The 16,230-nt window shown below is 41.7% G+C and overlaps 1 protein-coding gene across 1 annotated transcript in view; it reads right to left on the reverse strand.

Moving 5' to 3' along the window:
* Positions 1-12,531: 12,531 nt before the first annotated feature.
* LOC309585339 (discoidin, CUB and LCCL domain-containing protein 1-like) overlaps positions 12,532-16,230 on the reverse strand; it is a gene marked incomplete at its 3' end in the record, with an annotated part of 154,941 nt that continues 151,242 nt past the window's right edge. Inside the window, exons 15-16 of the mRNA XM_082302002.1 lie at positions 15,538-15,657; positions 12,532-13,049 (exon numbers count right to left, since the gene is read on the reverse strand). Of these exons, the coding sequence (XP_082158128.1) occupies positions 12,532-13,049; positions 15,538-15,657 (638 nt within the window). The remainder of the gene's footprint in view (positions 13,050-15,537; positions 15,658-16,230) is intronic.

Raw genomic sequence — 16,230 nt, forward strand, 5'->3', positions numbered from 1 at the left:
TGTGCATGAGTTCCACTTACTCAGTGGAGTAACATTATTTGGTTCATTTTTTATACTAGTGTTTGTCATACAGCATACTGTTGAAGGTTTTTAAAATAGTCAAGGCTGTACAGTTTTCACTGAACAGAAACTAGTATTTAAAAATAAAGCTGTGTGAAGAAGAAACAGGTCCCCAGGCATGTTTCTTTTTCCGAAGCTTCAGAAACTTGAGGACACATTGGCTGTGTGTTAGCAGATGAATCCACTGCCAGAACTTTTGCATCCAGATTTGTGTTTTTCCCACAGCTACTCAAGCAGAGTGCACTCTGAAACTGTCTGTGGCCTGGAACACTCAATGTCCTCTCTGTCAGGAAGGGATAGTGGAAAGCTAGGTAGTGGTCATCTTGTCTTTGAAAATCATCACCGTGTGAAATCTTTCTGCAGTTCTAAGAAGATAGACTTGTCCAACTAGTCTTGGAATTTTTTTAAAAGACATTCAATTTGCCTGTACAGTTTCCCTTTATTTGAGGGAAAAGTGAAAATTTTAATTTATTTGTTCTTCGTTATTTCTTGGTACACTGTGTTTTCTGTACAATGCATTTGATCAGTTTTAGCCTGAAGTGGAAGAATGTTTCTAGCATTATTTTCCTAACATTCCTCATCTGCCAGTTTCATGTGATGCTGTGCTCTTTTCTTCCTCTGCTGGACCTTTTCTCTGCTCTTATTATTTTTATCTCTGTATGAGATCAACAGAAGGAACAATTGCTGAGGAAAATGACTCGGAGTAGACATATCAGGTAGCAGTAAATTATCACCAGATTTCCTTCCCAGCAGTTTTTATAATCTTTGTTTAGGAAGCCCCGGATGGGAGGATTTTACTCAGACACTACAGTCTGTCTCCACGTACTCTGTACTTCTTACCAGCTGATTTAATGTACTGGTTTATTTGCAATCATACTGAAATGCTTAGAGATTAATATTTAAACTGAGAAAAGTTTTGCAAGTTGAGATTTCCAGATTCAATGGACAAATGTGTATTCTCCCCTTTGTCAGTAACTGGAAGACTCAGTCCTGCTGATTCCCAGAGGTTGAATGAGTTAGACTTGGAAGAATTTCTGAGGAAAGTCAGTGTTCAGACTTCATTTTTATTTTTTAAAGTGTAAAACAGTTTACTTGCGAGTGTATATATATTTTTACTTAAAAGAATAAAATCATATTCTAAAAGTAATTTTGCAATTTTTTTTTTTTTGGTATATAATTCCTTTCCTATTAAAATCTTCAGTAAGACAATTGTATTTTAAGCTAAAGGTGGGCAGTGTTTGTTGGCATCTGGGACCAATGTTAATTAAAAGCATGTAAGATAAGGAAAGTGCTTTATGGCAATAAATTTAACTGTGATCAAAGGTTGTATGTAGTATTTCCTTTGTAGAAGTGTATTCTTGGCAATGAAGAGGGTTTGTATCCGTCTAAATATATGTTAATCCACAGTTGTATCAAACAAAATTCAGATATTTATTGTATTTATCCAAACATAATTACATCATGGGTTACTCTCATTTCTGTAGTAGATAGAACATTTTGCAAAACAGGCGTTCACCTAGCTAAGCTGAATATAATATATTTTTATTAGCCTGTAAATAAATATACTCTTCTGCATTGCAGTGGTTTCTGCACCTAATTCAGAGTTGTATTTCATTTTCTTCTGTTTAAATACGTAGAAGAGACCCAACCCTATGTTGTGTCCTTTGTTAAGCATGTAGTCCACCCTGGCCAAAAAGGAAATAATACGGGGGAAACCAAACCAGTATAATGTGAAGTTTGACTCTAATCCAGTCTTGGCCAGCAATGGTTAAGAGCAAATTACATTTTTTGAAAGACACAGTTACAGAATATGTCTCAAATTTCATTGAGATGCATTTCCTGCTGAATGTTTTTCAGTTCAAAAAAAAAAAAAATTTGCAGTGTCTGACTGTATAATAATACCATAAATATTCTGGAGCCGTTGACTAGGAAGAGCTGTAAGGACCCAGACCTGTCAAAGGGTTACGTCACTTGGGTAAAATTGGGGAAACTGCCCATTATCTCTCTTTTTTTTTGGTTGGTGTTTGTTTTCCATGCATGCTGAAATACTCTTACTTTTCCACTGAAGTTACAAAACACTTGCCTTTATAAGTTAAAACTTTTAGTCCTGATATTAAAGTCTTTTTGTTCAGATTGAGCATCTGTTTTGTGTTTTAAATTGTATTTTAGAAGAAATCATCTCTCACCTATACTTGAGTGGTTGTCTTGCCCTAAAGCATCACGTTTCTCTGAATGAGCAGAGAGCTCAAGTGAAAGGCAGTGGTGTGGTAACTGGTAGTAGTATAATTATGGTAGTGCTTAAGGATTTATCGGGAGTGTGTAAGCAGAGGGCAGTAAACTGTGAGCGTAGGAACTGTCTCAATAGACACAGCTGAGTCATGTTGGATGAAAAGATGTAGAATGTACAATTGGTGAGGGCTGGAACTGTTAACTACTTATTTTTTAGCTCTAAAATTTTTAGGAGGGTTTAGATATGGGTGACTTCAGCAGATGGAAGGAAGAGGGAAAGGAGAGAGATCTTGCTTGGAGTTGTTGTAAAACAAGCAGAGGAATAGAGGCAGCTATGAATGATGATGATAGAAGGAGGAGAAACAAAATTATTTCTTTGTGTCACCTGAGGTCGAAGAAGATAATTCAAAATTTCTTTGTGTCCCAGTGTCCTGCTGAAGGAGCTCAGAGGCTGCTCCCAGTGACTGAGGTCACTGAATAGTCCTCTGCAGTTTTGTTTCCAGAGACCCACATGTGACAGAAGAGAAATGTGTCCTGACTTAGGATATGTGTAAGAAGTCTGGTTTTGCTGGTTCAACCTCACCTCAATGGCCTGAAAAGAAAATGGCCTAACATATTTCAAGCTTGCCTTTATAAGCTTGAACTTACACTGCAGTAATTGGAAAATATTATCACCTTGTCTAGTGTGTCTTTTCCAATATGATGCAATTCCCAATTCTTTAGAAGTTTCACAGTTGGAAGGGAACCGGGGAGTTGAGAAGTGGAAAACTTGCTGACTTTGAAAGATAAATACTCAATTTCTTTGGATTTTCTTTTCTTGTGGAGGTAGCTGTTGCTTTTAATGCTTCAGAGTAGCCTTGTCTTAGCTTCTCTGCCTGGTGTTCCCTTCCTACAGACCTACTTCGGAATCTGCTCCTGATGCCCACTCCTGTGCAGGACGTGATGCTTCTAAGCCAAAAGTTTGAAAAAAGGCCAAGTAGTAGTTTTCAAGGGTTTTCAATTCCTAGGTGAAAATTTAAGCCACTTGGGTAAATTTTCCACACTCCATACAAGTGTTTGATTCAATCAGCTGTCAGAATTACTCACTGTCTCTTTGTTAGCCTTCTGCCTTGTGTGCTGAGACTTGTGTTTCCCAGCTGTACCTAGGTAAGCACTGGAACTGCCAATGTTTAGAAGGCTCTGCAGGAGTATGCTCTTCCAGTCCCCTGTGGGAGGTATGTTAGTAGTCCATCTATTGTTCCCAGGAGAACTGGTTACAGTTTTTCTTTGTAACTTTCTACTACAGATAGTGTCACAATTTCCTACAGCCTTTTTTGCACTATTTTTCCAAACTTCCTTTTTGAAATGCAAAAGCAATGCAGCCTTAGCCGGTCCCCCAGCTTCCCCTCCTTCAGTTGTGGGGCCATCAGCTCCCTGCTGCCTGGTTTTCAATGGCTGGGTCTCAATCAGGAGGTTAGGAAAATGTAAGTACAAGTAAAGTGAAAGTACAGGCATTCACAGATATGTTTTGATTGCCTGTAGTGCTGGAAGTCAGGGGTGCTTGGGAGACAGTTGCTGGGTAACTTCCCTGTTGAAACTGCAAGTCTTCAAATTAATCAGTAAATCTCTGTAAATCCTGTTGATTAATCTTAATTAACCTATGAACTGTCTAAATATTTGCATAGACGTTACTTCTGTCAAATGAAATAAGTCAGATTCCCATGAAAATATTTTTTCTAATGTTACTTTACTTGCTGTTGTCCCAGTGCTTCTGTCTGTCATCCATTTCTTTAGGGTAATGGAAGCATTAACAGTCATGCTGCTGAACTGGAATAGTTACGTGTTTGGCCCACTGGGCATACACTGCTGGAAATGTCCTTGACTTGATTGCTTTCCCTTCCAATAAGAACTGGGGTGTCCCTATTCAATCCCTACTGGAACAACCTGTAGAGAGTTTGCCACTGTTGACTCTTCTTCAGCTAAAGGTAGGGGAAGAAGGTTGCTGTAGGTTGTCCATAGTAGAAGTGAAGCCTTTGAGTGATCCTCTAGTAGAAGTGAAGCCTTTGAGTTATGTTCATAAATGCACTAGTTCCTCTTGGTTTAATTTATAATTTGCATGTTGTCTGTGGTTCTGTGAGAAGGGATTCCCCATGCGTGCTACAATTTAAACTCTGCTGTGTGTACCCTCAGCTTCTGAGGGTGGCGGGTTTGGGCTTGGAACTGAGAAATTGACTTTTTATATATGATAAATATGAATTTCTTTATAGCTGTCAATTGAGTGCTACTTCAGGCTTTTCTGGTTTTTTGATATTCCTTTTTTATCCAGTGTGGCAGTTCAGGTGTTCTAATTCCTGAGAGATGTGGGGTGTTATAAGACAATTCGGAAAGCCAGCAGAATTAGGGTGCTCCTTTAAGTGTTAATTTAAGTGTTATTTTAAATCCAGGTCACATATTACTAACTTTTATTTTAAAATGAAAGACATGGCAATTCTATGTATTATGACCCCCACTTACTAAGTTAATGGGGTTGTCTTGAGTGGTCTGGGTAAGTAGGCAAGTGTACTTGGGGCTGTGTCAGCTTTATGTTGTTTTCCACACCCAAACTTGTCTATTACTCACTAATTGCAATTTGTGACCTGAATCCTCTTTTTTTGGTGCAAAGTATTTGCATTTGTATGTAGTGCCAAGAGGGGGCAGCAGCTTCCTTCCAATCTTCAGCATTAACGAGCTTTGAGAAACGGAACCTATTGTTTTGTGGGTCGGTTGTTCGTTTTTTTGTGGTTTGGTTGGTTGGTTGGAGTTTTTAATTTAAAAGTATAGAACAACTTTATTCATTAGGACTATTTCTAGTAACATGTAATCTTAAAATAATTAACATCCAGTCTAATTGACATCCTGTAGCAACTAGTTTGCAGATGGCACATCTTACAGTTAAAAATTGTGCTCTCTACATATCAGCGAAGCATATGTCCAAACACTCATAAACACAGACATGTATAATTTCATATAGCTCTGCATTCGTGACTTGCTAAAAACCACTTGATTATCCCCATCAATTACTTTAAAAAATGAGTGCTCTACTCTCTTACAAGCTCAGAGACGTGGAGTGAAATTTTTTATCTCTTGTTTGTGGATGGGTTAAGGCTTTCCAAAAGAAGGGACCAAATGCACTGATAAAACATGAAGTGAGATACCAGGTAGGTTCATAAATACTCCTGCCTGCACTTTGCCAGTGCCCTTCAATCATGATACAGAACCAGCCTTGTCCTGGAATATTTGCTGGAACAGAGACTGCCCATGGTCATGTCAAACTGGTGAGGAGAAGTGGGAAAAAAAAGGAGATGACAATTGCGTTTTGCTCTAGTCCAGTTTCAGACAGAATCCTCTTGGTTGGAGGAGGAAGGTCAGTTCACATTGACCCACCATCATCTTTACTGCTACTCGTTTCCAGTGACCACCAGATGATAGTCCAGTCTCCAGACCTTGTTTTTTGTCATCAACCAGGTGATCAGTAGAATGTTCAGAGACATATTTATGTCCTTGGTGCTGGTCCTTGTACAGTGATGCGATTGTACTGTAAAGGGGGGAGGATGGACTATGACTTCATATGTTAAAAAGTTACCTATATACATGAAATACGTACCTTAAAGGAGTGTGACTGCCATCTGCAAGGCCCTTGTATGACAGTAGAGAACTTACTGCAGCATTGTTAATAAAAGCATGACTCTCTTTGTCTTGTGGCATGTCAAAAAAGGCTTGTGCCTTTTTTAATGACACACTGGAAGCGCTTGGATAAGTGTGGAAGAGAAGGTGCATGAACCATCCACAACCTTTGCACATCCACATATGACACCAGCATTTCCATATAACAGGCATGCTTTATCCAGGTCACCTTATTCAAATTTTATAAAACTGTCTGTCAGAACAGATGGTGTCACTTAAGGATAAAAAGCTTAGCCATAGATGTGAAGAAAAGCTGCCTCTTCAAGTGAGGTCTGCTAGCTCGTCTTAGTCTTTATCGCCCCTGTCTTTCCCCCCGTGACAGAGGACTTTTCACAGGTTTGTGGTTGGTGTTTTCAGAGGCCTTTACATTTTCAGATAGGTTTGATTTGTTGCTACAGCTCTGGACAGGTGGCAGCATATCTGTCTATCTCAGTTCGCCCATCTGTGAAATGGGTATGTGCCTGGGCCAGAGAAATTAAGATGCACAAAACAGATTTGTAAAGACCGGTCTCTAGTGAATGCTCAGGGGGTTAAGTCATTCGTACCAGAGGTGGGGTGGTGGGTAGTTACTGTCTTTCTGAGTCTTTTCTCCCCTTGTTTTATGGCAAGCATTGCTATCTTCTCTGCTATCTGCCACTCCTCATGGAGGAGGTCTCCTGATAAGCTCCCTGTTGCGGGGCAGGCATCAGCCGTTGCTGTGTGTTTCTATACTGTTTGTTTTAAATTGTTCTTGGTGTTACTTTTAAGCCTAGAATTTTGGCTCCCTCTCTACCTTTTTGCCTGCCTTCTAGTAGGCAACGTACATGTGTTTTTAAAGTCTATTATTGTCTGTTGTCATCTGATCTGGCTGAGAGAATGTTACCAGCTTTGAATAATTTGTTATGTTTGTAAGTTTTCTCACTCTTTTTGGTAGCTCAGATTTTGTAGGAGGAAATGCTGAGTATTCAGGGTATTGTTCCTCTTCGGGTTAGCCAATAATGCAGATTATTAATGCGTGAAGGGAGCTTTTCCTGTAAAGTCTGTTAAAAATTTTGTGTCTAGTCAAAATTACGGATTCTTGAGATCTGTTCAGGGTGATTATTCAGGGCACAAAAGCCTTAATAACACGATTGTGTCGTATTTGTTGACTTATATGTTTTGCTATGGTGAAAAATTATGTGTGCTTTAACTCGATTAAGTTGTCTCCTTCCTGGATTTCTCTTTTTTATACTTGTGACTGTACAAAAATAAACAGAATGGTAATCTCTTGGATGTCACATGGCAGAGCAGTAGCTGTGTTGTGAGTGTCTGAGTAAGTAATGAATTAACTCAGGCCAGGACAAGAGGTTACTGAATAACCTTTGCCTACTGTAAATGGCAAAGGTTTTTCAGGACTTAATAGCCACTTAATGTGAGGCGAAGCCTAAACAAATCGGTGAAGTTTGAATGAAAAAGTCTCCAAATTCTCATGTCGAGACTATACAATGAGATAGCACAGAAAGTCAGATGTGAGGCATCCTCCTTATCACTGGTAGCATGAGTTTTCTTCAACTACGGATGTCTTCCCTCTTGTCTTTATCTAGTTTAGAAATATTTTATCTGACTCCTTGTCGCGCGTCCTTAATGGATTGTAGGACTGTACCGGGGGGGAGCAGGGGGGCTTCAAAAAAAGGAAGCCCTCAGGAGAGGTTTCTATTTTGAGTTTGAAACTGATTGTGCAGAAGTGGCACCTTCCTTTTAAATAAGTATGTTCTGTGAAACTCACTCTGTCTTCAATAAATCACGGGCATTGCAATGTTAGTCTCGTTAACCCCACACAGCTATGGCAGGGTAATTTTCAGTGTAGGTATCAACAACACTGATGAGTTTCAAATGAAATGGTAAATTCTGCTTTCACACTGTGCTAGTCACAGTGGAGGTTGGAGGTCAGTACAAACTTACATCATAGCTGACATTGGAAAGAAAAGGTCAGTACACAATTTTTATTATGGAAAATAATAAGGAAAAAGGAATGCAACAACATAACCTTGTCATTCCTTAGGTCTGGCCTGATTACAGGCTGAGGAGCCTTTAAGATGTCCACTTGCTGAGCAAAGCTTACCTAGTTTTGGAGAGAGGGGGAACAGAAGAATACAGATGTGTTTCTACAAGTTTACTTTTCAGTGGGCATCTGATCCTGCAGGACTGCTGTGAGACCACAGACTCCCTTCTTAGAACTCTCTTCATTTTTTCACTTTTTGTTTTAATCATAGCGATCCACCAAACAGGTAAGCACAGTTAGGCATCTGCTCCTGTAATGGGACCTATAGCCTGATATTCACATCCTGTATAGAGAATATTTTGTGCCTCAGACAGGGTGTGCCACTAAAATCTGCCCATGGAGTGAAGAACTGCCAGCTCTTTGGCAGTCAGTGGGATAAATCTGAAGGATGTCTGTATTAAAAACTTCATCTTCCCAGGTTTTAGCCATGCCAATAATGCAGGCCAGCCACGAGATTCACAAGCTGCTTCTAATGATTGGAATCCAACCTCCTTTGTTTTTTTAAAATAAGGAGGCAGGGAGGGATCTGTCATTTACACACAGGTGTTGAGAGACACTGCTGTGACTGCTGCTGTTTTAGCTCAGTGCTCACAATACTCTCAGATGCCAGGGGTGCAGATCAGCCTCAGGGCTTTCCCTGCCTGCCCCCATCTCTGCAGACTGCTGAAATGAGTGGGCTACTAAGCTGGTTGAACCCATTCTGTGGTTGGTGTCTGGAGAGGGAGGTGAGGCCAGGCCGTTGATCCAGACAAAGACCATAAAAGGAGAGCAGGTGATGCTCTAAGCAGGACACACCCTGAGCCAGGAAATCCTAATTCCAGTCTAGGGCTAATTTTAATTTATTGCCTGTTGGATGTAAAGATCGTGGTAGGTACTAGGGTAGGGTTTAATATCTGATGTTTATCAGCTAAAAGAAATACTCTAGAATTACAATTGATAGGAAAAATGATTTTGCATTGAGCATTAGAAAGGTACTTGATAAAAGAAATAAGAATTTGCTATCTACTTGCCAGTCTAAGGAGGTGAGAGCAAAGAAAATTTGTGTTTTTCCTGTGGTATTTTTGGAACCTTTGTTGTAGTTGCTTTTTAAAATTTGTGTTTTAAATATAAGGCACCAGCTGGAAATGCATGCTGTCATTTTTTGGTTTCAGATGTAGGTAGCTGACACCATTTTTTACACTTTCTTACCTCAAGAGCCACCTCCTTCCTTTCCCTTGGTCAGACATATGCAGTTAAAGTGCTGTTCCCAGCAAAGTCAGACTTGCTGTCAATAGCAATGGGACAGGCAGGTCCTTAGTTCCAAGAGCAGTTAATATTTAACTTTCCTGTGGACTCTGACTTGGCTTTACTGTTCCTAACCACTGGGAGTGCCTGCTCAAGGAAGAAGTTTGGGACCAAAACACCACTGAAAGTGTCCATTGACCAGAGGATCAGACTCTGCTCTCACACAATCTCTTCGAGATGCTGGAGAGAGATCCAGAGCTAACAGGCCTTCTGAGTGTAGAAATAACCCAAAATGGTGCATACTCTAACCTTCACTGTGGAACAAATGTTTTTAAACCTGTGATGTTTTATAAGGCTGCTGGTGTTAAACCTGCATCTGGCTTTGTCAGTGAGGACAGGCTGATGTAGACAAGCTGGAGTTTGATGTATCAGTATGTAAAAAGCCATTCAGAGGATGGACATGAGGATGAGCACTAGCACTGGTAGGATTCAGGCAATCCTCTTTCATTCCTACACCAATTCCTCTTTCATTTCTACCACATTAGGATACAGAGACGTAGGGTAGGAAGTTCCCTTGCATATCTGCTGCTAGGCCAAGGTGGAGAGGCTTGAAGCTTTTCGTGTTAACCACGCACAGCAGTCACTAAGATGTGAACCATGAAGCACCATGGCAGTGACCAGGAGATGTGCTGCCTCAGTCCCTGTCAGCACCAAGGCATTGTGAAGGAAAGCTCAAGATGATCGTGGATATATTTTAAGCCACCTTTGCAGGTTTGTTGGGTTGTTTTTTTGAGGGGGTGGGGGTGAAGACAAGGTGCAAATTGAGACCAAACTTTCCATTAGGATAAATCAACTGTGTTAAGATGGTTTTGAATGACAGCAGAAATGGGCAGATGCTGCCAAGAAGCCTTTGACACTTGTACCATGTTGCAGATGTGCCAAGCATGTGGCAGAAGTATGCAAAAGTTCATTATAATATAAGTAGTGTCATCTGCTGCCTGGTCCACTTGCATTGCTGTGTTATTTAGCTGCCTCATTAGATGGGGAGTAGGCCTGATTACTGACTTGTTTGTCAAGTGACAAGTCAGGCTAATTAGTTGTGTGGGCAGAGGATTGGTTTCAGGCTCATCAGGAGGGCATCCTCATGCTTTCCTCAATCATATACATCCAGCAGCAGGGTTTGGCACAGGAGTTTGTGGGTTCTTCTCTGGAGCTTATGGACAGTCTGGGCTAAATGGGGCACTGAGAGAATCTTTTTTTAGCCTGTCACACTGGGGCCATGAATTGCAGCAGCGCAACTGGCACTTTTGCAGGGCGTAAGGAACGCTTCCTTCTCACCCTGCAGGGTATGTGCGAGAGTGGGCGTGCAGTGATGATCGAGTCACCGAGTGAAGTGGCAGGCCTGTGTGGCTGATTTACAAATACCAGTGTTCTTTATTTACACAGACATGTAAACAACAGAAGGTAAACAACACCGCCCAGCTCGGTCTAACAAACAGGCTGCTGCTGTTTCACTTCAGGACCTGAGGTGTTTTAGACATTTCACAGAAACTGTATTGACAGCAAACACAGGAAGGCTACGAGGTTACCTTGACTCTTTCTTCTTTGCACGGTAATCGCATGCATGGTGCGGCAGCACTGGGGAATGGCACCACCTGAGGCCGCAAAACAAGGGTATGCAAAGAACCCACTCAGAGCTTGCCTTAAGTTCGGGTATGGCTGGAGTGAGCAGTATTTGTGAGCAGTACCACTGCAGTCTGTCCTCTGACAGCACTTTGCACCCAGAGATCTGAGAGCACTCTGCGAACAGACTGATCAGTCTTCGTTGCATCCTTTGCAAATTATCCCTTGTTTATATACAAGGAAAAAAATGGAGGGCCTTCAAAGAGCGACTTTCCCAGAGCTCAGGTTTTACTGGTCTCGTTTCCCAACCTTGTGCTTTAACTATAGCACCATTCTTTCATCACAGAAGTATATAGCTTCTTGGCATTTTAGGACAAGCTTTCGAATTCAAAGAAATGCCCCAAGCACTGGAGGTAGAAGGGCAGTGGACGGTCCCAGTCACGACCAGAAGCTGTTCTGCTCCAAAGCTGCCTCTGCTGAAAGAGGAGCCAGCTGCTGTGCGATACATTGCACCCAATCCCAAGCTTTTTCAAGTTTGTCCGAAAACGGAACTAAGGGAAACATTAGCTGCAAAAGAAAAACTATTAGAAAACAACAGTGCTGATCTGCTGTCTTGCAAAATTAACTGCAACAGTAACCCATACACACACTGTGTTTTACTTAGTTGAAATACTTCTAACAGAAATGTTACACTAAATTTGTAAGACAGAAAAATACCTAGTAGAGAAATGAAGAGTTCAGGAAGTATGCTGCTTTGTGCCAAGGAACAAATTTCCTTATAGTTTAGCAGCAAAAGAATCAGCTAGGGCTTGAACAGCCTTGAATTCTCAGCTGTAAATTCACATTTTGGTTACACACACACTTCCTAAGTAAAATAAAATTGAAGGAACTCCCCTAGGTTATCTGGTGTTGGATGTGTCGTTTGGTTTCGTTTGGTTTTTTGGTTTGGTTTTTTTTCTGTTATAGAGTGATAACCATGGCTTGAACCCAAAACTAGTTTCAGCCTTTCTACCTTTTTTCTAACATGAATTGGAAGTTAGATGGGCTCAGCTTGTATGCTAGATCAAATTCAAGCATGTGAGAATTGCTGCTAAAAAAGCAGCTGGGAAGTTGTGTTTGAGCACAGTATTTAAATACTCAGCTGCCTTGTCTCATGCACATTATGCAGCAAGTAGTTTAACTTCTATTCTCCCAGTAAGAACTACAGCCCTATCTTCAGTTATCACAGCAAAGGAGATGAATCAACACAACCGTAAGATACACCATTTACAGCTGCCAGTACAGCAGCAGGTAAGATAAAGACAGAAAAAGAGGACTGTTTTTCTTAAATAGTCATTTCTGCAATCCTTTCAAACCCCCAGGTGAAAAGGAAACTTAAGAAATTCTCCTTAAATAAAAGCTATGTACAAATTGCACACATTGCAAATGGAGCACTGAGATCAGTTACAGAAAATAAGATGTACAGTCTTCACTGATAACATCTCTCTTGCTATAAACAGTGATAAACAGCATATGCTTTCTTCAGATGTCAGAACCCAGCAAGACAGCAATATTATGTACACAGGGCTTGTTTGCCTTCTGCCTCCCACAGCAGAGTCCCTCCAAACTCTGTTTTCACTTCAGAAAGCTGTGCAGTGACGCTCCTGCGCACCGCGCCGCTCCTGCTCGGCAAATCACAAGAGAGCTGTCATTGCTGTCTGGCTTATGGGCTTTAGGCAGTCCCTGGGCGTGGAGTAACCCTCGCCCCCGAGAGCAGTTTGCTGGGGTTTCTGGTAGTCTGTGCTGTAGCTCACGGAGGTCAGAACACCATTAACTTTGGGTTTGTCGTAGTTTATGACACTCTGGGGTGTCTGATAGTCTCCGTTCCTGGTGTCGGTCTTACATGAAGTGGAGAAGCTGCCGGCAGTAAGGGAATGTATCTGAGATGAGGCGACAGGAACATTGTAGCCGTTCTCAGAGGGGAAATTATTTTCTCTTGCTGTGTGCCGCTCTATGATGGGGGTGGCATACTCGGGCTCTTGGCTGGTCAGGGGCAGAGCATATTCGTGCCTGTTAGCTCTGTGAGGGCAGTGATAGTGATTTTCAAACTCAGAACTCCCCCTTCTTCCCTCCTCTTTGGTGTCCATGGGGCGAAAAGTAGATCCTTTACGTGTTACCGTCCCAGTCCCAATCATGAGAGGCTGCTGATAATCTAAAAAGAAGTATGAAATGTTCAGTAAGGCATAGTTTGGTTATGTATATAATACTTATGCATAGGTAGGTATTTTATGCTGAAAAACTACTCTGTTATTGCGCCAAATGTGTGGTTATTGGGGATGTGAGGAAACCTTTCCCCAACACCAATCCTGTAGCCTCCTTCAGCGAGTAAGAGTTGCAGAACATGGCAGAAGCTCTTCCATGGAGGAGCTCCAATCTGCCCCCTCTTTTCCTACTCCCTCCCTCCCTTTCCCCACCTACCCTCCCAAATAAATCAACATTTCTGGAGTATAGTTTAAAGCCCTAAAAAAAGAGTGAGGTCAACAAAATATTAGCAACAAACTGGACAAAGGACATTGCATGAAGATCCACGAGCAAGAAGTTCTCCAAAATGAGTGTTCCACTTTTGGAATAATTAAAATGCCCAGAGGATTCTTAACGAGCCGGCTTTATTTAAAAGGCATCTCACAGTAGCTGACTGACAAGAAGGATGAAGTTAGGCAAAACGGCAGCCAAGAGAGTCAATGGAAGTGTGAAATGTGCTAAGCCAGCTCAGCACGGCTGTGGGCATGCCAGGGGGGATGAGCTTGGGGGGAGAAGTGGGAACAGTGCTGCCGCAGAAACTGGGCAGTCACCCGGTCAAGGGGGATGGCAGGGATAGACCTGGCCTAAGGCAAACGGCCTGATCAGGAGCAAGGAGTGAGATGGAGGAAATAGGGCCTCAAGAAGTGCGTGTTTGCACCTCTAGTTAAGGTAGATGCCAGGCTGCCATGTGAGGAGATCTGAACTAGAAGGTTTTCTGAAAAAACCAGTAATACTATTATGAGAAAAGTGAACGTTCTAACTTTCTCGCTTTGGCGCTGGTGACAATCTCTTACAGATACATACGGTGGCCTGAACAGCTCTAGTAAATGACACTGCTAAAGTATCGTGTTTTCATGCAGGCGTGAAGAAGTTAGCTCGGTTTCTGTTCTGGCATCGCGGTTCATCTGACATGAGCGTCGAATTCGATCCCATATGTCCTGTGAATCTTTTTGGCAGTTTCTGGCTGTGTCCCAAACTTCAGCATGTAGGGTGAAGGTGTTATGATATTTCACTAAGTAAGTGGTGCAGCTCTCCCCAGCATCGCTGCCGCCATCCCCAGAAATCTCTCTCGCTCAGGATGAAGCATCTCAACTTCCTCCTGGCTGCCTTTGGGCACTGGCAAGCAGCTGGGGGTCTGAAGTGAGGGAATTTCATGTAGCATGATAACCTATATGCAAATTGTGTGCTTTCTACAGTTAAATTATTAAATGGCACATTTCTAGGTTGCATTCACATTTTTGTTTCATGCTTTTTATTTTTAAGGAGACTGCAGGTGAAATGCTAAGGCTGGGAATGTGCCTGAGCCAGGCTGAGAGTTAAGACTTCCCACAAACACAGCAGGAGGGGATGGTGGAGAGAGTAAAGGCTTCCTAGATGTGGCCAGGGAACCAAATAACCATCACTTGTGAGCAATCTTTATTCATTCTCTTTCCTAAAAGCTGCTTTATAGGTCTCTGCATATTTATATTGAAAGTTTCTATAAAGGATTGAAACTGTCTTTGAAAGATACTGAGAGCAGCACCATATGGAATTACAGTAACCATCCATTTGTTTTTTAAATGTATTTCTCTGCCAAGCACAATGAAGAAATTCTAAGGAATTTCTAGTTCTGGAGGCTGGAAGCAGCAAACTAATCTTTCTTCAAGAGTGCTGATCACTGATCCCATGAAATGGCTGGTCTCACTAGCCATACCAGACAGACTAGACTAGGTGGGGATAAGATGTGCTAAGAGGGTACATTAAAAAATCATCCCTTTGGGATGCAAATAGTACTGATGCAGGGATTTTCTCTATCCAAACAGTGACCTGGAGCCAAGGTAGCACAGGAGAGGAGCACTGTGGCTGGCTTTTTTCTTCTCTCATCTACCTGCTTCCACTTCAGGAGGCCTCATCTCCCAGATAGTTCAGGCACCAGGAAAGCTGCACAGGGATCTCAGCACAACTTCCAGCTGTCCATGAAATCCCACCATAAACCGACTAAGTAATTTTTCTCTTTGATCAGCAGCAAGGAGCACCATATTTTGTTCCATTCCCAGAGACATTTGTGTTTAAATAGAAACACAAAAATTAGTCAGCAAAAGGAACCAATCCTATCCTAGGCACATTCTTGCACTCCATCCACGCCTGAGTGCCTTCCACCAGTACCTTCAGCTGTAACTATTTCAGAGTCAGGAAATTTTTCAAACAACTCCAAGAAAAAAATTCCACAATAGTGGTCTTTCCCTGCCTAATATATTTAGCTGCTTCACTATACATCTGGGATAAACATGAATAAATCTATTTCTGGGCCCAGCTTGCATAAGAGCTGAAGCCTGTAACATCGCTGGGCCATCCCTCTCCCTGCTACCAGCTCTGCACACAGAGCAAAAGGAATGCATCTGAAGGGGAGCCACTGTTACCTGCCATGTCACTGGTGACCAGATCCAGCTTTTGTGGTGTCTCCTTCTCATTGTTATAGCTGATGGTAAATTCAGTTGACTGATGTCTGGTAAAGGGCTGCTTGATTTGTTTCCAACAACCTATGAAAAAGAAATAAAAATAAAAGGCTTATCAGCAAGTTAAATGCTTAAAAGGCTTACCAGAAAGTTTAATTTTTGGTATACTCATTGCTGTCAATAGATTGAAATAGTTCAAAATATGACTAAAATGGGCTGTTTGTTTAAAAAAAGCCCCCTAAATATGGAGGGTGAAGGAAGAAGTGAATCATCAACTGGGATTTCCAAGTTTATATAAGATATTTTGGCAAGAAGGGCTCAAACTCTGTAGGTGCCTACAGTGATGCCTTAACAAAGTATATTATACTGATAAAATACCAGCTTTAAGTCAGTTATGTTTTGGCATTGAATATCTGGCAAAAATAATGCTTAAAATTTCTCTTTTTTTCAGTAGGTTAGTGTGGCTTCCATTTTGTTGGTATCGGAGCACCTGCACTCATCAATTAACTTGTTCTCGCAACATCCTTGTAAGACAGGAAAGAAAAAAATCCACAGTGTCAGGGACTTGCTGGAGCCTGTGCCAGCAGGTCTGTGGAGAGGTGAGTTTGGCTCACAGCTTTCTAAGCCACAAGCCTGGTTCACAAGGGCTTAGGAGCT

Source organism: Coloeus monedula (assembly GCF_965178545.1).
Source record: "Coloeus monedula genome assembly, chromosome: 2".
Classification (NCBI taxonomy): Eukaryota; Metazoa; Chordata; class Aves; order Passeriformes; family Corvidae; genus Coloeus; species Coloeus monedula.